Source organism: Phyllobates terribilis, unplaced genomic scaffold (genome assembly GCF_046119375.1).
Source record: "Phyllobates terribilis strain yellow unplaced genomic scaffold, ASM4611937v1 Scaffold_8__6_contigs__length_399053987, whole genome shotgun sequence".
In the NCBI taxonomy this organism is placed as follows: domain Eukaryota; kingdom Metazoa; phylum Chordata; class Amphibia; order Anura; family Dendrobatidae; genus Phyllobates; species Phyllobates terribilis.
In genome coordinates this window covers 308,882,616-308,904,303 of record NW_027362768.1, presented here as the reverse complement: position 1 = coordinate 308,904,303, position 21,688 = coordinate 308,882,616, and the positions used below count along the sequence as shown (strand labels likewise).

Sequence of the window (21,688 nt, the reverse complement as noted above, 5' to 3'; positions counted from 1 at the left end):
TAATGGCCCCCACAGTAGTTCCCCACACTAGTTCCCATGCTGTATAATGGCCCCTACGGTAGCCCTCACATTGTATGATGGCCCCACAGTAGTTCCCATACTGTATAATGGCCCCTACAGTAGCCCTCACATTGTATGATGGCCCCACAGTAGTTCCCATACTGTATAATGGCCCCTACAGTAGCCCTCACATTGTATGATGGCCCCACAGTAGTTCCCATACTGTATAATGGCCCCTACAGTAGCCCCCACGTTGTATGATGGCCCCACAGTAGTTCCCATACTGTATAATGGCCCCTACAGTAGTTCCCATACTATATAATGGCCCCCACAGTAGCCCCCACACTGTATGATGGCCCCCACCAGGGCTGTGGAGTTGGTAAGCCGAACCTCCGACTCCTCAATTTCCATGACACCGACTCCACTACTCCGACTCCCTCATACATGGCTCATGTTTAAGTGATAAATTTACTGTAGCACAGATTCATCTCAGCTAAAAGTCTAGACCCTTAGATCAAGAATAGGACAGACATTTATAGGACATTTCATAACTTTCCCAAATTCTTATGAAAAAATATTCCCCACAAACTGCATTGAACTACTGTACCCAATTTATTATATATGTTAGGAGTCGGAGTTGGTCCATTTTATACCAACTTCACGACTCCGACTGCACAGCCCTGGCCCCCCACAGTAGTTCCCACACTGTATGATGGCCCCCACAGTAGTTCCCACACTGTATGATGGCCCCCACAGTAGTCCCCACACTGTATGATGGCCCCCACAGTAGTCCCCACACTGTATGATGGCCCCCACAGTAGTCCCCACACTGTATGATGGCCCCCACAGTAGTCCCCACACTGTATGATGGCCCCCACAGTAGTCCCCACACTGTATGATGGCCCCCACAGTAGTCCCCACACTGTATGATGGCCCCCACAGTAGTCCCCACACTGTATGATGGCCCCCACAGTAGTCCCCACACTGTATGATGGCCCCCACAGTAGTCCCCACACTGTATGATGGCCCCCACAGTAGTCCCCACACTGTATGATGGTCCCCACACTGTATGATGACCTCCACAGTAGTCCCCACACTGTATGATGGCCCCCACAGTAGTCCCCACACTGTATGATGACCTCCACAGTAGTCCCCACACTGTATGATGACCTCCACAGTAGTCCCCACACTGTATGATGGCCCCCACAGTAGTCCCCACACTGTATGATGGCCCCCACAGTAGTCCCCACACTGTATGATGGCCCCCACAGTAGTCCCCACACTGTATGATGGCCCCCACAGTAGTCCCCACACTGTATGATGGCCCCCACAGTAGTCCCCACACTGTATGATGGCCCCCACAGTAGTCCCCACACTGTATGATGGCCCCCACAGTAGTCCCCACACTGTATGATGGCCCCCACAGTAGTCCCCACACTGTATAATGGTTGCCACAGTAGTCCCCACACTGTATGATGGCCCCCACAGTAGTCCCCACACTGTATGATGGCCCCCACAGTAGTCCCCACAGTAGTCCCCACACTGTATGATGGCCCCCACAGTAGTCCCCACACTGTATGATGGCTGCCACAGTAGTCCCCACACTGTATGATGGCTGCCACAGTAGTCTCCACACTGTATGATGGCCCCCGCAGTAGTCCCCACACTGTATGATGGCCGCCACAGTAGTCTCCACACTGTATGATGGCCCCCGCAGTAGTCCCCACACTGTATGATGGCCCCCACAGTAGTCCCCACACTGTATGATGGCCCCCACAGTAGTCCCCACACTGTATGATGGCCGCCACAGTAGTCCCCACACTGTATGATGGCCCCCACAGTAGTCCCCACACTGTATGATGGCCCCCGCAGTAGTCCCCACACTGTATGATGGCCCCCACAGTAGTCCCCACACTGTATGATGGCCCCCGCAGTAGTCCCCACACTGTATGATGGCCCCCGCAGTAGTCCCCACACTGTATGATGGCCCCCACAGTAGTCCCCACACTGTATGATGGCCCCCACAGTAGTCCCCACACTGTATGATGGCCCCCACAGTAGTCCCCACACTGTATGATGACCTCCACAGTAGTCCCCACACTGTATGATGGCCCCCACAGTAGTCCCCACACTGTATGATGACCTCCACAGTAGTCCCCACACTGTATGATGGCCCCCACAGTAGTCCCCACACTGTATGATGGCCCCCACAGTAGTCCCCACACTGTATGATGGCCCCCACAGTAGTCCCCACACTGTATGATGGCCCCCACAGTAGTCCCCACACTGTATGATGGCCCCCACAGTAGTCCCCACACTGTATGATGGCCCCCACAGTAGTCCCCACACTGTATGATGGCCCCCACAGTAGTCCCCACACTGTATGATGACCTCCACAGTAGTCCCCACACTGTATGATGGCCCCCACAGTAGTCCCCACACTGTATGATGGCCGCCACAGTAGTCCCCACACTGTATGATGGCCGCCACAGTAGTCCCCACACTGTATGATGGCCCCCACAGTAGTCCCCACACTGTATGATGACCTCCACAGTAGTCCCCACACTGTATGATGGCCCCCACAGTAGTCCCCACACTGTATGATGGCCCCCACAGTAGTCCCCACACTGTATGATGGCCCCCACAGTAGTCCCCACACTGTATGATGGCCCCCACAGTAGTCCCCACACTGTATGATGGCCCCCACAGTAGTCCCCACACTGTATGATGGCCCCCACAGTAGTCCCCACACTGTATGATGGCCCCCACAGTAGTCCCCACACTGTATGATGGCCCCCACAGTAGTCCCCACACTGTATAATGGTTGCCACAGTAGTCCCCACACTGTATGATGGCCCCCACAGTAGTCCCCACACTGTATGATGGCCCCCACAGTAGTCCCCACACTGTATGATGGCTGCCACAGTAGTCCCCACACTGTATGATGGTTGCCACAGTAGTCTCCACACTGTATGATGGCCCCCGCAGTAGTCCCCACACTGTATGATGGCTGCCACAGTAGTCTCCACACTGTATGATGGCCCCCGCAGTAGTCCCCACACTGTATGATGGCCCCCACAGTAGTCCCCACACTGTATGATGGCCCCCACAGTAGTCCCCACACTGTATGATGGCCCCCACAGTAGTCCCCACACTGTATGATGGCCGCCACAGTAGTCCCCACACTGTATGATGGCCGCCACAGTAGTCCCCACACTGTATGATGGCCCCCGCAGTAGTCCCCACACTGTATGATGGCCCCCGCAGTAGTCCCCACACTGTATGATGGCCCCCGCAGTAGTCCCCACACTGTATGATGGCCCCCACAGTAGTCCCCACACTGTATGATGGCCCCCACAGTAGTCCCCACACTGTATGAAGGCCCCCACAGTAGTCCCCACACTGTATGATGGCCCCCACAGTAGTCCCCACACTGTATGATGGCCCCCACAGTAGTCCCCACACTGTATGATGGCCCCCACAGTAGTCCCCACACTGTATAATGGTTGCCACAGTAGTCCCCACACTGTATGATGGCCCCCACAGTAGTCCCCACACTGTATGATGGTCCCCACAGTAGTCCCCACAGTAGTCCCCACACTGTATGATGGCCCCCGCAGTAGTCCCCACACTGTATGATGGCCCCCACAGTAGTCCCCACACTGTATGATGGCCCCCACAGTAGTCCCCACACTGTATGATGGCCCCCACAGTAGTCCCCACACTGTATCATGGCCCCCACAGTAGTCCCCACACTGTATGATGGCCCCCACAGTAGTCCCCACACTGTATGATGGCCCCCACAGTAGTCCCCACACTGTATCATGGCCCCCACAGTAGTCCCCACACTGTATGATGGCCCCCACAGTAGTCCCCACACTGTATGATGGCCCCCACAGTAGTCCCCACACTGTATAATGGTTGCCACAGTAGTCCCCACACTGTATGATGGCCCCCACAGTAGTCCCCACACTGTATGATGGCCCCCACAGTAGTCCCCACACTGTATGATGGCTGCCACAGTAGTCCCCACACTGTATGATGGTTGCCACAGTAGTCTCCACACTGTATGATGGCCCCCGCAGTAGTCCCCACACTGTATGATGGCTGCCACAGTAGTCTCCACACTGTATGATGGCCCCCGCAGTAGTCCCCACACTGTATGATGGCCCCCACAGTAGTCCCCACACTGTATGATGGCCCCCACAGTAGTCCCCACACTGTATGATGGCCCCCACAGTAGTCCCCACACTGTATGATGGCCGCCACAGTAGTCCCCACACTGTATGATGGCCGCCACAGTAGTCCCCACACTGTATGATGGCCCCCGCAGTAGTCCCCACACTGTATGATGGCCCCCGCAGTAGTCCCCACACTGTATGATGGCCCCCGCAGTAGTCCCCACACTGTATGATGGCCCCCACAGTAGTCCCCACACTGTATGATGGCCCCCACAGTAGTCCCCACACTGTATGAAGGCCCCCACAGTAGTCCCCACACTGTATGATGGCCCCCACAGTAGTCCCCACACTGTATGATGGCCCCCACAGTAGTCCCCACACTGTATGATGGCCCCCACAGTAGTCCCCACACTGTATAATGGTTGCCACAGTAGTCCCCACACTGTATGATGGCCCCCACAGTAGTCCCCACACTGTATGATGGCCCCCACAGTAGTCCCCACAGTAGTCCCCACACTGTATGATGGCCCCCGCAGTAGTCCCCACACTGTATGATGGCCCCCACAGTAGTCCCCACACTGTATGATGGCCCCCACAGTAGTCCCCACACTGTATGATGGCCCCCACAGTAGTCCCCACACTGTATCATGGCCCCCACAGTAGTCCCCACACTGTATGATGGCCCCCACAGTAGTCCCCACACTGTATGATGGCCCCCACAGTAGTCCCCACACTGTATCATGGCCCCCACAGTAGTCCCCACACTGTATGATGGCCCCCACAGTAGTCCCCACACTGTATGATGGCCCCCACAGTAGTCCCCACACTGTATGATGGTTGAGCTGAAATACCACACACAACCTGTGGATAGTTAGAGCGCTGTTTTTGGGAGAAAACGACGATCTTGTTCTTTTTCGGTATAACCCCATTGATTTGAAAACAAAATATATCTACATGTAGATTAGTACGAGAAGTTAACAAAGAAGGTCGCAGGATCAGTTATGACTCTTTCGGAAATAAATTTCATGCATCCAACTTTCCCAGTTATCTAATCATTGCTAAGATCAGCTATATGTATTGCCAGCTTCACAAGAATAATAGAGTGGTATGAAGTGTAAATTATTAATAGGGATAAGTGCCAATTTTGGCTCCAGGCTAAATTATATGCAGTGTTACACCAATTTCAGGGCTAAAGAGGGTGGCACATGGGGTATTTAAAGAGCATCAAAGAGACAAGTCTCGCTCCGTCACCCCTCAAGTCCTGTATTAGCCATAAGACCGCACCAAGGAGGATAGATGGAAGGGTAAGAAGCATGTGATTTTTCAGAAGGAGGTTATGCAATATGTTGTAAAATCTCTTTCTGATTAATGCAATTATCCTTTTTATGAGAATCCGCAGTGCACGGACTGTCTGTCGGTATCCTGACCTAAGCTCGTTAGCCTCATAGACATATATGACACTGCCGAGTTCAGGTTGGGAGACCTGCGGACAGTCCGGGCATTGCGGTTCGCTCTCAGACCAAGTATATGAACATTTGCTTGAGCCCTTAGATTAATGTTGGACAATTTTGGCAAAAATTAGGCAACAATACTTGTACGGTGGCCTCATGACTGTAATGAGGGTCATGATATTTACCAGGAATCTGTCAGCGCAGAATGACTGTTCAGACCAAGCACAGGTGATCAATGTACCATGGGCGTGTCGAAACCGTTCAATGGACCTCCCACCTACTTGTTCTTCATCTATCACTGCCCTTCTCTGACTTATGTAAAGGAAGAGTTGTGAATCAAGGAAAAGGAGGGCGGAGATACAGGTGCTTCTCACAAAATTAGAATATCATCAAAAAGTGAAACTCATATATTATATAGAGTCATTACAAACAGAGTGATCTATTTCAAGTGTTTATTTCTGTTAATGTTGATGATTATGGCTTACAGCCAATGAAAACACAAAAGTCATTATCTCAGGAAATTAGAATAATTAACAAAAAACACCTGCAAAGGCTTCCTAAACGGTTATAAAGGTCCCTTAGTCTGTTTCAGTAGGCTCCACAATCATGGGGAAGACTGCTGACTTGACAGATGTCCAGAAGGCAGTCACTGACACACTCCAGAAGGAGGGTAAGCCACAAAAGGTCATTGCTAAAGAAGCTGGCTGTTCACAGAGTGCTGTATCCAAGCAGATTAATGAAAAGTTGAATGGAAGGAAAAAGTGTGGTAGAAAAAGGTGCACAAGCAACCGGGATAACCGCAGCCTTGAAAGGATTGTTAAGAAAAGGCCATTCAGAAATTTGGGGGAGATTCACAAGGAGTGGACTGCTGCTGGAGTCATTGCTTCAAGAGCCACCACACACAGACGTATCCAGGACATGGACTACAAGTGTCACATTCCTTGTGTCAAGCCACTCATGACCAATAGACAACGCCAGAAGCGTCTTACCTGGGCCAAGGAGAAAAAGACCTTGATGCTCAGTGGTCCAAGGTGTTGTTTTCAGATGAAAGTAAATTTTACATTTCATTTGGAAATCAAGGTCCCGGAGTCTGGAAGAAGAGTGGAGAGGCCACAATCCAAGCTGCTGGAGGTCTAGTGTGAAGTTTCCACAATCAGTGATGGTTTGGGGAGCCATGTCATCTGCTGGTGTAGGTCCACTGTGTTTTATCAAGACCAAAGTCAGCGCAGCCGTCTACCAGGAAATTTTAGAGCACTTCATGCTTCCCTCTGCCGATAAGCTTTTTGGAGATGGAAATGTCATTCTCCAGCAGGACTTGGCCCCTGTCCACACTGCCAAAAGTACCAATACCTGGTTTACACACAACAGTATCACTGTGCTTGATTGGCAGCAAACTCACCTGACCTTAACCCCATAGAGAATCTATTATAGAGAATCTATGGGGTATTGTCAAGAGGAAGATGAGAGACACCAGACCCCACAATGCAGACAAGCTGAAGGCTGCTATCAAAGCAACCTGGGCTTCCATAACACCTCAGCAGTGCCACAGGCTGATCACCTCCATGCCATATTGATTCTGTAATTGATGCAAAAGGATCCCCGACCAAGTATTGAGGGCATTTACTGAACATACATTTTAGTAGGACAACATTTCGGATTTTAAAATCATTTTTCAAGCTGTTGTTATAAAGTATTCTAATTTACTGAGATAATGACTTTTGTGTTTTCATTGGCTGTAAGCCATAATCATCAACATTAACAGAAATAAACACTTGAAATAGATCACTGTGTGTAATGACTCTATATAATATATGAACTTCACTTTTTGTATTGAAGAACTGAAATAAATTAACTTTTTGATGATATTCTAATTTTGTGAGAAGCACCTGTATATGCAAAACAAGTAGGTAGGTAGATGTACTGAACTGTTTGGTGCCTGTGCTTGGTCTGAACAGTCATTTTGTGCTGACAAATTCCCAATTAAGACGACTGGTCAACCGTCCTGACATGTTAATTTTTAGTAAATAATTGTATATGAAAGGATATCAAAATTCTGTAGCATTTTTCTCAGGTCATTTTCACACATCCGACTTTCACGGTCTGAGTACAGACCGAAATGTCCAAACTGGCCGCGAGTCTCCTGACCCGATTTCAGACATGCTTATGAGGCTGTAAACTTTAGGTCAGGAGATGGCGGCTGGCCTGGACCTCACGGTCAGTACTTGGACTGTGAAAGTCGGATGTGGAAGCTGGCCTTGGAAGTCTTCTATATGGTGCGGATCCTCCCAAAAATACATCGATAAATTGACAGTGGGTTTTACGAGTTGAGGGTGTCCTAAAACAGTCAGACTCTGTCCAATCAGTGCTGATTGTGCCCAACTTTGTATGGACACACCCATTTGATAAGAATGATTTGTTACACCCAGTTGTCATTTTATTCATTAATATTTTGGAGGAACAGCACAATATAAAGTTCTAAAAAAATGATGAAGACTTGTTAATTATTGGGGAATTCTGTTCTTTACGGAAACAGACATGTCAGGACCAGTGACAGAGCTTTATTCAAGAGTAACCATCATTTTTGTTTCATAAATCAATAGTGCACATGAAAATAAGCAACTTTGTGATACATCTTATCAGAGAAATCTGCTTCTTTCTCCTTCTGGATTGATCTTTCACTCTCAATTCATGGGTAAAATTTGTATTCAGTGAAGACCGATTTTCCCGTTACTCAGATAGGAGATGACAGTTGGTGCTTCTAAGATTCTATGTAGAGAGAGGAGCTAGAGTTCTCCATAGAACTTTATGAGCACCAACTGTCATCAATAATGGGAAATTCTGTAGTCACTGAAGACAGATTTTACCAGTGAATCTTCACCCCCCTCCTTCTCCTGCCCCCTCCCCCCCCCTTCTTCCCCCACCTTTCTTGCCCCTCCCCTTTCTTTCTTCCCCTTTCTTTCTTCCCCTTTCTTTCTTCCCCCTCCTTTCTTCCCCCTCCTTTCTTCCCCCTCCTTTCTTTCCCCCTCTCCCCCCCCCTTTCCCCCTTTCTTTCTTTCCCCCTCTCCCCCCCTTCCCCCTTTCTTTCTTTCTTCCCCCTCCTTTCTTTCCCCTCCTTTCTTTCCCCCTCTCCCCCCCCCTTTCCCCCTTTCTCCCTTTCTTTCTTTCTTCTCCCTCTTTTTCTTGCTAAAAAGAAATGTATATCAATTGGAAAGCGGGGGCTATACCTAAAGTAGAATATAATGCTGTCTGCAGGGAATGCAGGGCGAGCGTTAGAAGAGCTAAAGCCAGTACTGAAGTGAGGCTTGCAAGGGAATCCAAAAGCAATAAAAAGGATTCTCCTCCTCAGTCAAGGAGGAGAAAGAAGCGGATTTCTCTGATAAGATATATTACAAAGTTGCTTATTTTCATGGGTACTATTGATTTATGGAAAAAATAGATAAATAAATAAAACAATGGTTACTTTTTAAACAGCCCATCAAATGTCTTTTCCAATCTGTGAGCCATCTGTCTGAGCCTTGTTTTGGCCCTGTGATGGGAACTCGTAAGGGTTATTCACTCGATCCTATTGTAGAAATTTGTCCGCTTCCCTCCAAACCACCACACAAATACCCCCTCCCCCCATTTATATCCTCAGGGATGGTCTTGTGAATTGATTGACTGTGTAAGGTCCTCGCATGTTATCATATTCATGCCGGTTCCTTATTAAATGTTTATTATTTAGCAAGAGTTGGCCCCTCCATACCGCGGCAAGACAGACCTATCCGTGAAGGTACGAGAGTTGCCTCCATTGAAACTGGACTTGCGGCTGCTGCAGCCAAGTTATCCCAGCAGGTGAGACAATGCGACAGTCTCTCTTTACACAGCCTCGACTTTTATGTGATGTCACTTTACAAAAAAAACCCAAAAAACTGTTGCTGTAGTGGAGAAACCCCAAAGATCACACGCAGTGTAGTTCTACACCTCTCAGTACCAATTGTCTTTTTTAAAGAAATGTATTATAATAGACGCATGTGGAATAAAAACGAAACAATATATTTCACCAAGAATTGGATCTCACCATTGCCCAAATGTTAGTACATTTCATGAAAAATTAAAATAATAACGTGCATGTTATATAATAAAAAATATACATTTTTTTTGCATTTGAGCCAGCGGTTATTTTATATTTTCACTTTCTAATTTCCTCAAAAAATAAAATAAAAAATAATCCAAAAATGTAGTGTTTTTTTTTAAATAGCAATGAAAGGGTCCCCCCCCCCCCCCCCAAATTTGACATTTAAGAAATGGTCAGTCTTAGCGTTCCGATCTGGAGGACACATTGACCATTGACTTCTAAGAATGAAAGGACGCTCCTGCCAAAATGGAAAGCAAGAACCCTGTTGTCCTCAAGGTCAATTAGGTTCCCATTTATGATAAATGTCAAATCTTCTCAACCTTCTTTCTACTGGGTCTCACCAACCAGAAAAATTAAATAAGTTTTTAATGAGAAATTGATGCAGCCAAACGAAGTCCAATGTAACATGATGGCTGCTCTTGTTGCACCTCCCCAACTACCAGGGCTTTCCCAGGCCTTAGAAATTATGGGCTTTTCCCTCTCCGCAAGGAATTGCAGTGCTAGCCAACAAGGGGTTGGGTTGCGAATTGACTCAAGGTTGATGGAAATTGAAAGAAGTGAACAAATAAGAGTAACATCAGGTCAGAAGCTGCCAAACCCACCACCATAATTGAGGTTCTCTCTCCTCTATATACATTATAGCCAACCACACGTTTTGAGAAGCACTGATCTATCTGATTGGATCAAAATTGGGGAAATGTTTCGAAATTTAGTAACAGGGGATGCAAAAAAAAAAAAAGTTTTGGGGTTCTTAGAAGTTGCGATGAAGGTCATACCCACTCAGGAACCCTGCTGTCATCTGCATTATTATGTTCTGCCGTCATCTGCATTATTATGTTCTACTTTTTCTTAGCTCCATATGTCTCCATCTTTTTTTGCTTTCCTTCTTTGCTCTTTTTACTTTCCCTTTTTGCTTTTCTGTTTAAAAAAATAATAATTGAAATCTTAAAACTAATATATATACAGTACAGACCTAAAGTTTGGACACACCTTCTCATTTAAAGATTTTTCTGTATTTTCATGACTATGAAAATTGTACATTCACACTGAAGGCATCAAAACTATGAATTAACACATGTGGAATTATATACTTAACAAAAAAGTGTGAAACAACTGAAAATATGTCTTATATTCTAGGTTCTTCAAAGTAGCCACCTTTTGCATTGATGACTGCTTTGCACACTCTTGGCATTCTCTTGATGAGCTTCAAGAGGTAGTCACCGGAAATGGTTTTCACTTCACAGGTGTGCCCTGTCAGGTTTAATAAGTGGGATTTCTTGCCTTATAAATGGGGTTGGGACCATCAGTTGTGTTGTGCAGAAGTCTAGTGGATTCACAGCTGATAGTCCTACTGAATAGACTGTTAGAATTTGTATTATGGCAAGAAAAAAGCAGCTAAGTAAAGAAAAAAGAGTGGCCATCATTATTTTAAGAAATGAAGGTCAGTCAGTGCGAAAAATTGGGAAAACTTTGAAAGTGTCACCAAGTGCAGTTGCAAAAACCATCAAGCGCTACAAAGAAACTGGCTCACATGATGTGAGGACCTGGCCACTTACTAAATACTTTTCCAGCACTGAGCACCCATTTTCATTGATCTTATTTTTGTATTTTGTTAGAAATTTGCTTGCTGTGTTTTGTTAGTGATTTGTTTGCTCATCAGTTCAACCTCAGGTATCTATTCCATTCAGTGACCATATCTCCGAGACCTTGGGCCATTGTTCTCTCCCTCACCACAGGTAGTCTCACATGCAAACCCAGGGGATAGGTTCCACCTGAGAAAATATCTCCACTAAGGCACAATTAGCTGGGGGAGGGAGGGGTGAGCTCTTCTGCCAATTCATGGGGCTGAACCCTGTGCAGGAGAAAGAGAAGATGCATTGCTAGTCGGACTGAAAGCTGGGTGGTATCATGGGCTGCGGTCGTGATATCCATCATCCGAAGGAGCATATGCTGTCACTGCCAATATACCGGCGGGAGATACAAAAAGCTGTGGGCCAACCAAAAGTTGGGGGACAGTGGGTTTCACCTGATATGGGGCAGTGGAACTACTGATCCCAGGTTGGAAAATCGAGCGCTAAGAGAATTGCCTATTGGACACACAGAGTTCTAGCAGCAGACACATCTCTACAACAACTGTTAAGAGGAGACTTTGTGCAGCAGGCCTTCATGGTAAAATAGCTGCTAGGAAACTACTGCTAAGGACAGGCAACAAGCAGAAGAGACTTATTTGGGCTAAAGAACACAAGGAATGGACATTAGACCAGTGGAAATCTGTGCTTTGGTCTGATGAGTCCAAATTTGAGATCTTTGGTTCCAACCACCGTGTCTTCATGCGACGCAGAAAAGGTGAACGGATGGACTCTACATGCCTGGTTCCCACCGTGAAGCATGGAGGAGGAGGTGTGATGGTGTGGGGGGGCTTTGCTGGTGACACTGTTGGGGATTTATTCAAAATTGAAGGCATACTGAACCAGCATGGCTACCACAGCATCTTGCAGCGGCATGCTATTCCATCCGGTTTGCGTTTAGTTGGACCATCATTTATTTTTCAACAGGACAATGACCCCAAACACACCTCCAGGCTGTGTAAGGGGCTATTTGACCAAGAAGGAGAGTGATGGGGTGCTGCGCCAGATGACCTGGCCTCCACAGTCACCAGACCTGAACCCAATCGAGATGGTTTGGGGTGAGCTGGACCGCAGAGTGAAGGCAAAAGGGCCAACAAGTGCTAAGCATCTCTGGGAACTCCTTCAAGATTGTTGGAAGACCATTTCCGGTGACTACCTCTTGAAGCTCATCAAGAGAATGCCAAGAGTGTGCAAAGCAGTCATCAAAGCAAAAGGTGGCTACTTTGAAGAACCTAGAATATAAGACATATTTTCAGTTGTTTCACACTTTTTTGTTAAGTATATAATTCCACATGTGTTAATTCATAGTTTTGATGCCTTCAGTGTGAATGTACAATTTTCATAGTCATGAAAATACAGAAAAATCTTTAAATGAGAAGGTGTGTCCAAACTTTTGGTCTGTACTATATATATATATATATATATATATATATATATATATATATATATATATATATATATATATATATATATATATATATATATGTATATATATATATATATGTATATATATGTATATATATGTATATATATGTATATATATGTATATATATGTATATATATGTATATATATGTATATATATGTATATATATATATATATATATATATATAAATAAATATTTTATATAAATATAAAATATTTTTTGTACACAAAATTTGTCTCCTGGGCTCTTTATTATTTTTAAGCAACACCTAAAATATTTAGTAGTGAGACCAGTTTTATTCCTTAACGTTTCTGATGGTTCAGTTGGAGATAAAAAAAAAAAAAAAAAGACACTTGTCCATAATGTTCAATCGAGGGGAGGGAAAGGTAGATAGATACAACCATAATTCATCTACCCTGAAAGAACAATTTTTCCCCTTCTGATCCTGAGTGTCAATCAACTAGATATTATAAAAAAAAAAAGAAGTTATTTTCTGATTAAAGATAAGAATTTTTTTCGGTAGTTTTAGGCAACTTGTGCATGCTGACTAGTGTTCTCAGCGATCCCCCATCTACACCCATGTTATATCTTCCTGTAGAGCAATCAGTAGAGATTTATAGTGTTGTGGATTGGATCTCTGGCATGTCACATGCAGTTGGTGCTTGTAAAATGTCTGCAAATAAGTAGATTTTGATTGGTAATAAAATATATGGGATACATATATTTTATATATACAAACTTTAAATAAAGTTCACGTTTGGCATAACTTTTTCCTATTTTTGGGGGTATCAAAAATGTAAATTGGGGGAGTAATTGGCTGATGTCTTCCTCCATGTCTGGAGCATACTGCTCTCTAAATACAAGCGTGTCAGCTGCAAACTGACCCCAAGAAAGGGAGTTTCAGCTTTCTGTAGTCATTTATTTTATTTGCACAGATGGAGTTGGCACAGTATTGTATAGCTCTAGGAAATTCTGGAACAATACAGAGGAAAAAAAATTACTGCTTTGATATCAATGACTCCATAGTTTTCATGGAGTCTGACCACTCATAGGCGATCATTTCTTTGGCCAGAACAGGTAAAGTTAAAGGTGATGGGGACTAGATTTATATATATTTCAAAAATATCATACTTGCGTTGTAATTCTCTAGTAGCGGATATAAATTTTAGCATAATTATTTTGCAGTTTTTATCATAAGCGGGGACTACATGACAACTTAGCAGCAGCATGAACGTTCCTTCCAATGCTGAAGGACAGAATGAGGGACACTTTTTGGGGCAAGTGCAGAGCACCTTGGCGAATTATTTAACCCCCTAACTCCACCCAATAATTTTTGTGTGCCCAAGCAGAAATAGTTAAGCCCCTTACTGTTCCCTCCAACCTTAATAGCACTTTTAAGGCCCCCATGCAGTATGATTTCCCCTACGACGCCCCTATGCACAGTATGGTCCAGCTGCCACATGTATATTATCTGTCGTGCCTCATTTACACAGTATAGAGCCCCCACAGTGCCCACCCACACATTGATTAACGTACCATGCCCCCCAGACACTTTAAGATCTCCACAGTGCGTCCAACAGTGCCTTCTCAAATGATACCCCCCCAACACAGTATAATGTCCCTACAGTCCCCCCAGACGGCATAATAACCTTCCCAGTGTTCTCCCAAGAGAATATGATGCCCAAACATAATTCCCACCCCCCCGACAGACAATTATAATGCACCAGAGTGATCAGTTCTTCTACTGGATGATGCTTCTCCACCTCAATGCCAAATAAAAAGAACTTTTCCCCTACCTCCGTGCCCAGAAGGAGCGGAGAAGCTCTCCGCTATGGGCTGTGGGTGTCCCAGCGTAGGAGGCACGGTGTAGTTATGGCTTGAACTTGGTGGGCTTGTGTCTGCCTTCAACACTAAAAACTAGTTATGTCATCCCGCCTCCTGCGCCAAGCCTCAGATGGCACAGTGGAGCAGGGAGCCGGCGCTCCCCACTCCACCATTGTATTTAGTTGTATATGCACACTAGAGAGGATGTCAGAGTGTCAGATTGTACCTTTATAGCAGTGGCATTTATTACAAAAACAAAACTTGGTCCACATTACATGGTTGTACAATACAGATCATGTACAACATAAATGCTTTTTTTTATTTTTTTTTAGGACTTATTAGAAGGCCCCATCAGTAGGAATCCGAGTTTACAAGCTGAGGCCCCAACCGATGTTCTGAGAGTAAGTGGTGCTGTGTGCCTTCATTTGTGATAGGCAGCACAAAGAGTATTATATAAGATGTTAAGCCCCCCTATACACTATAAATGGCGGTCAGCCAAATGATGGTTCGACTGATCGTTTGATGTCTTGCCCGACTCACTATGAGAGAGACATCTTTAGCGGCAGCTTTTCTTTTAGAAAGCAAAAGGATCAGCAGTCCGAAATCATACATACAAGATTCTTATCTGCCCTGACATCATCTGTCTGGGACCCTCATACACAATAGACCGTTGGCCGAAACTATCTATACCGAAATTTGGCCAAAACTATATCAGTGGGTTCGGCTAACGTTGGTCTAATGTGAATAGGGACCTTTAACTTGGGTAAGCAAATATGCCCTTAAATTCTATATTAAAACATTCCCTTTAAATAAAAAAAAGTAATAAATCCACATCCCCCTCTAAAAAAAAAATGTCCAAACTCAAATCTAGACACTGCTATTAACGTAACAAAGCGAAGTCCACCATTCCGGTAAATAGGGAGCCACACGCTTTCTGGCATCACCTTCTGTGGATGTTTCTTTTCTACGTCTCTGCTCAGCTGTTCGCTTCGATCCTTATGTGAAAGCAGCCTCATGATAATGATTTGCTTCCTTAAAGGAGGAAAAAAAAGTCAAGAAGAAAAAGAATACAAAAAAGAAGCTTTCACCTAACAACACAAATAATCTTTGTCAGGAAAGCAGTTCTCCCGAAGCCACAAAGCTGGAATCTCTGGACACTAGTCTAACAGACCACGAGTACACGGCTGGCGTCAGCACGTTTGGTGTAGCCCAAGTAAACAGAGGGTCTCAGCCTATGGCCCCCGGGGTGTTCCTCACACAAAGGAGACCGTCTGTGTCTTCACAAAATAACTCAGCTGCCAAAGGTAAACCTAAGTGTGGAGTGTATGCTGGACTTACCTGAGCAATGTGTCCGTAGTATCGCCGTCATGAGCTTGGCATGAAACACAGCAAATGTGACCCTGGTCCTATCGGTTGGTGTTACTCCAGGATTTCCTTTGGAAATGGTCATAGTGTTATTGCAGAATTGGTTTTATGATCCGTTTTGGGAACTAGAATTATGCCGATCGGAGCTAAGATACATATATGTTTTGCTATGTTACATTGTGAGTCCCATAGACGCACACAAATCTTCCATATATCCCTATACCTTCATTAGGACCAATATAGAAAGACTCATTTGAGGAAAGATGCAAAAATTTGTACAATCGAAACAAAGCCGTACCAGTAGCCAACAAAAAGGATCAATGGGTAGACATATCGATTACTCTCCGCACCAGTCATATACACTTGTTTTCACTCTTAAGATCCATTTATGCTGCACGACTGTCCTAGAAACCCTTGTTTCCTGATAATCGTAAGTGAAAACCGGGTGTCGATCACCCGACGAATGAGCAAAAGGATCGAAATGAGCTTTTGACTTGGTTAAAAGATCATCGTTCTCGGCAGCATATCGTTCCATGTAAACAGGACAAAAAGAATTAGTACAATCGAAACAAAGCCTTACCATCTTAAGATGGATTTGTGTTGCACGATTGTCCTAGAAGCCCTTGTTTCCAAATAATTGTAAGTGCAAACCTGGTGTCGAACACCCGACGAATGAGGAAAAGGATCGAAATGATCTTTTGGCTTGGTTAAAAGATCATCGTTCTCGGCAGCACATCGTTCCATGTAAACAGGACAAAAAAATTAGCACAATCGAAACAAAGCCGTACCATCTTAAGATGCATTTGTGTTGCATGATTGTCTAGAAGCCCTTGTTTACGAATAATTGTAAGTGCAAACCAGGTGTCGATCACCAGACGAACGAGCAAAAAGATCGACCTGATCTTTTGGCTTGGTTAAAAGGTAATCTGTTCTCGGCGGTGCATCGTTTTGTGTAAACAGGACACAAGCTGCAGAGAACATTGGCAGCCTATGAGCACTGAACGATCTATTACTGATTATTCTGTATGCATTCTGTGAAGCAAAATATGTTGCCGCTTGGTGGTTGCTCAACACCACTGGTCGACTGATGTAAACCCAGCTCTACCCTCCTGCAAATTCTGTAAGGGGCTTCTGCATTTAAAGATTTAAATGGAAAACCCCTTTAACTAAATTCTGTAAGCATTCATTATGAAATTTTTCTCATTTGTATCTATGGCAAGGTCCTCAGCACTGCTTCTCTGGTCTTGTGTGATTGATCGATGATTCTAAAATTCATTTATTTTTTTTATCTTTGTGTTTTTGTGTGCAGATGAATAAAAGTTTATAAGACCCAATGTGGATTTAAATTATAGGAGGTCCCCAGATGGACAGGCCTCATATTAGTGTCTTGATGGTGTAGGGACTATGGGCTCTAAGCACTTCATTAGAACTAGGGAGTTCCCTTGTCTATCCCTGTCCCCAGATTACTCGTGACGGTGGAGACGCTGGGTTCACATGCCTTGCTATGCTTCTATATCTACCCTTATCTGTCCCCTTCCCCACTCAGCGTAGTGGGAAGCTGAAGTGTATAGGAACATACTAACCAGACAAACAAGGGAAGACAGACCGGGATAAATGAAAATACCAACCATACTAAATTCACACACCAAACAACAGAGTGGGACACGGGAGTTAAATTAAGGAGAAACTAAATCGGAGAGGATGAGGATGTGCATACAAACAAACTTCAAGCAACAGTCTCCTTAACAAATCTGCAAATGCCTACTCCAACCACAAACTTCACCTCCAACTTCAGAACCAGGCAGTATGAACTAACACTGGCAATCTCTAAGTGCCAGATGCAAGAATATATAGCAGAGGGGAGAGGCCAACACTGAACAGCTGAGACAATCCAGGTAGGAAAGCTCCAGGACCTTCTACTGAATAGCTTAACCTTTGCACTGCTAGCAAGGAAAAATCCTGCACCGTTTAATAAGATGGTGAAGTTCTTCTAACCAGTGCAGGAGTACATGAAACCAGACATCACTGTCTTCTGGCCCTCTCTGTCGTGGTCTACTTTTGACTATTCGTTTTATTTTGGACCTCGGGGTACAAGAAAAATATCACTTTTGGCCTTGCCTCAATGGGTATCATTTCAAATAGTAAAGAAACTTTACTGTCTAAATAACGTATATGGCATTGTGTTCCCTCACTGGCTGAGCCTTGTCTATAATTCTCATTCATTTCTGTGGGAAATAGCTGAGTCCTAAAAGCAGGTATTCTTATCTTGGCCATGGAAGCCGGAGATGGGAATAACCCTTTGCGACCTGGCAAAGTAAATGGACACCACCTCCTCAACCAAGGACACAAGGACTTTATGCAGTTTTCAGCCGTTTTGCAACTTTTGGAGTTTTTACACCAGGTCAGGCCGCTCCACCAAAGTGAGCACTTCTCATTAAGGCCTCATTCACATGTTAATTTTTCTCCACTCATACCTATAACAATGACTGAGGCCATTCACCTGTCCAACAGGTGTACAATTTTGATCCAAGTGTCCAATCAAAATCGGTCGTGAAAAAATCTGACCGCACTCAGATGCCATCAGTTTTTTACTGACTGCTTGATAGGAAAAGTTAAACTTTAGAAAAACTTTAACTTTTTTGTTTTTGTTTCTCATCTGAGAAAAACTGATGAAACTTTGACCAAACTCTGTTAAAAAAAAAAAATACTGATGAAACTCAGACTGATTTTTTAGTAAGAGAAAAATCACTGACCTGTGAATGAGGTCTAACACTGGTGTACAAGTCTGAATGACTCGGAGCCAAGGTCGACTACTGGAACCAAGTTTTGCTTGGAAATTCTGTCTTGCTTTAGGCCTTTTTCAGTATGTGGTCAGTATTTTACATCAGTATTTGTAAGCCAAAACCAACAGTGGGTGATAAATACAGAAGTGGTGACTTGTTTCTATTATACTTTTCCTCTGATTCTTCCACTCCTGGTTTTGGCTTACAAATACTGATGGAAAATGTTGACCAAATTCTCAACATGGCCTTAGGTGCTCTATTGGTTCCTAGTGGATTCTTTAAAATTCCCCTATAAAGAAGCCGTTGTAACTCCTACACATTTCTTACACTTTCCTAAACCCATTACGTCATGTCAATTTAAGATCTGTTCTCTAAAATGTATGTGTCTTCGAGTAGGTAAATGAGACAGGAACTAGAGAAAATCCTCCTACAAATAATAATATTAGAAATGTGAGGTCCAGGTATGAAGCCTACCACCGCTTCCAGGAATCCCAGAGAAAGTCCTTGAACTGGACGCTGATCGCACCGTGGATCGGCCGCTGATTACAGGCAGTTCCCAGAAGTCCTGTCATTACAGATGTCAACATTGAATCCTTTGATTGGAAGATCTTAAAGCATTGACACTTGTAATGAAGTCAGACACGGAGGTAGAAAATGACAGCGATTCCACTTGACATAACCCAGTAATGTAGTAACCCGGCCTTTGATTCATCGGAGGCTTTTAACATTCCTCCATGGATCCCTGCCTGACTAAATAAGCAGCTAATCGTTAGTTACACTTCAGTTACTAGAAGAGATGGCAGCCAAGGCACGAGCAAGTTACGCTCTGGAGTATGGGGCAGACAGGGTAAATAAACACCAGCTCGTTTAAATAAAATAAAAACTGCTCGGCCCTGACTTGCTAGTGATCGCCCATCTGTACTGCTCGGCCCTGATTTTCTAGTGAGCGCCCATCTGTACTGTTCGGCCCTGATTTTCTAGTGACCGCCCATGGGGACTGCTCAGCCCTGATTTGCTAGTGGCGGCCCATCGGGACTGCTCAGCCCTGATTTGCTAGTGACCGCCCATCTGTACTGCTCAGCCCTGATTTGCTAGTGACCGCCCATCTGTACTGCTCAGCTCTGATTTGCTAGTGACCACCCATCAGGACTGCTCAGCCTTGATTTGCTAGTGACCTCCCATCTGTACTGCTCAGCCCTGATTTGCTAGTGACCACCTATCGGGACTGCTCAGCCCTGATTTGCTAGTGACCGCCCATCTGTACTGCTCAGCCCTGATTTGCTAGTGACCGCCCATCGGGACTGCTGAGCCCTGATTTGCTAGTGACCGCCCATCTGTACTGCTCAGCCCTGATTTGCTAGTGGCCGCCCATCTGTACTGCTCAGCCCTGATTTGCTAGTGACCGCCCATCGGGACTGCTGAGCCCTGATTTGCTAGTGACCGCCCATCTGTACTGCTCAGCCCTGATTTGCTAGTGACCGCCCATCTGTACTGCTCAGCCCTAATTTGCTAGTGACCGCCCATCGGGACTGGTCAGCCCTGATTTTCTAGTGACCACCCATCTGTACTGCTCAGCCCTGATTTGCTAGTGACCACCCATCGGGACTGCTCAGCCCTGATTTGCTAGTGACCGCCCATCGGGACTGCTCAGCCCTGATTTGCTAGTCACCACCCATCTCTACTGCTCAGCCCTGATTTGCTAGTGGCCACCCATCGGGACTACTCAGCCCTGATTTGCTAGTGACTGCCCATCTGTACTACTCAGCCCTGATTTGCTAGTGGTCGCCCATCTGTACTGCTCAGCCTTGATTTGCTAGTGACCGCCCCTGTACTGCTCAGCCCTGATTTGCTACTGGCGGCCCATCGGGACTGCTCAGCCCTGATTTGCTAGTGACCGCCCATCTGTACTGCCCAGCCCTGATTTGCTAGTGACCACCCATCTGTACTGCTCAGCCCTGATTTGCTAGTGGCCGCCCATCTGTACTGCTCAGCCTTGATTTGCTAGTGGCCGCCCATCTGTACTGCTCAGCCCTGATTTGCTAGTGATCGCCCATCTGTACTGCTCAGCCCTGATTTGCTAGTAGTCGCCCATCTGTACTGCTCAGCCCTGATTTGCTAGTGGCCGCCCATCTGTACTGCTCAGCCCTGATTTGCTAGTGATCGCCCATCTGTACTGCTCAGCCCTGATTTGCTAGTAGTCGCCCATCTGTACTGCTCAGCCCTGATTTGCTAGTGGCCGCCCATCTGTACTGCTCAGCCCTGATTTGCTAGTGATCGCCCATCTGTACTGCTCAGCCCTGATTTGCTAGTGGTCACCCATCTGTACTGCTCAGCCCTGATTTGCTAGTGGCCGCCCATCTGTACTGCTCAGCCCTGATTTGCTAGTGGTCGCCCATCTGTACTGCTCAGCCCTGATTTGCTAGTGGCCGCCCATCTGTACTGCTCAGCCCTGATTTGCTAGTGACCGCCCATCTGTACTGCTCAGCCCTGATTTGCTAGTGGCCGCCCATCTGTACTGCTCAGCCCTGATTTGCTAGTGACTGCCCATCTGTACTGCTCAGCCCTGATTTGCTAGTGGTCGCCCATCTGTACTGCTCAGCCCTGATTTGCTAGTGGTCGCCCATCTGTACTGCTCAGCCCTGATTTGCTAGTGACCGCCCATCTGTACTGCTCAGCCCTGATTTGCTAGTGATCGCCCATCTGTACTGCTCAGCCCTGATTTGCTAGTGGCCGCCCATTGTACTGCTCAGCCCTGATTTGCTAGTGGTCGCCCATCTGTACTGCTCAGCCCTGATTTGCTAGTGGCCGCCCATCTGTACTGCTCAGCCCTGATTTGCTAGTGACCGCCCATCTGTACTGCTCAGCCCTGATTTGCTAGTGGCCGCCCATCTGTACTGCTCAGCCCTGATTTGCTAGT

The 21,688-nt window shown here is 45.7% G+C and overlaps 1 protein-coding gene across 8 annotated transcripts in view; it reads left to right on the top strand.

Moving 5' to 3' along the window:
* Positions 1–21,688, top strand: part of PHF2 (PHD finger protein 2) — a 239,806-nt gene that overhangs the window by 209,475 nt on the left and 8,643 nt on the right. For 2 of the 8 annotated variants that reach the window (XM_073644534.1, XM_073644532.1), the window contains 3 exons: positions 9,354–9,463; positions 14,956–15,024; positions 15,663–15,933. The exons of 2 other annotated variants lie outside the window; for them this stretch is intronic. In XM_073644534.1, coding sequence (XP_073500635.1) covers positions 9,354–9,463; positions 14,956–15,024; positions 15,663–15,933 — 450 coding nt within the window. The remainder of the gene's footprint in view (positions 1–9,353; positions 9,464–14,955; positions 15,025–15,662; positions 15,934–21,688) is intronic. 4 more of the 8 variants (XM_073644533.1, XM_073644535.1, XM_073644536.1 and 1 more) reach the window with 2 other exon arrangements.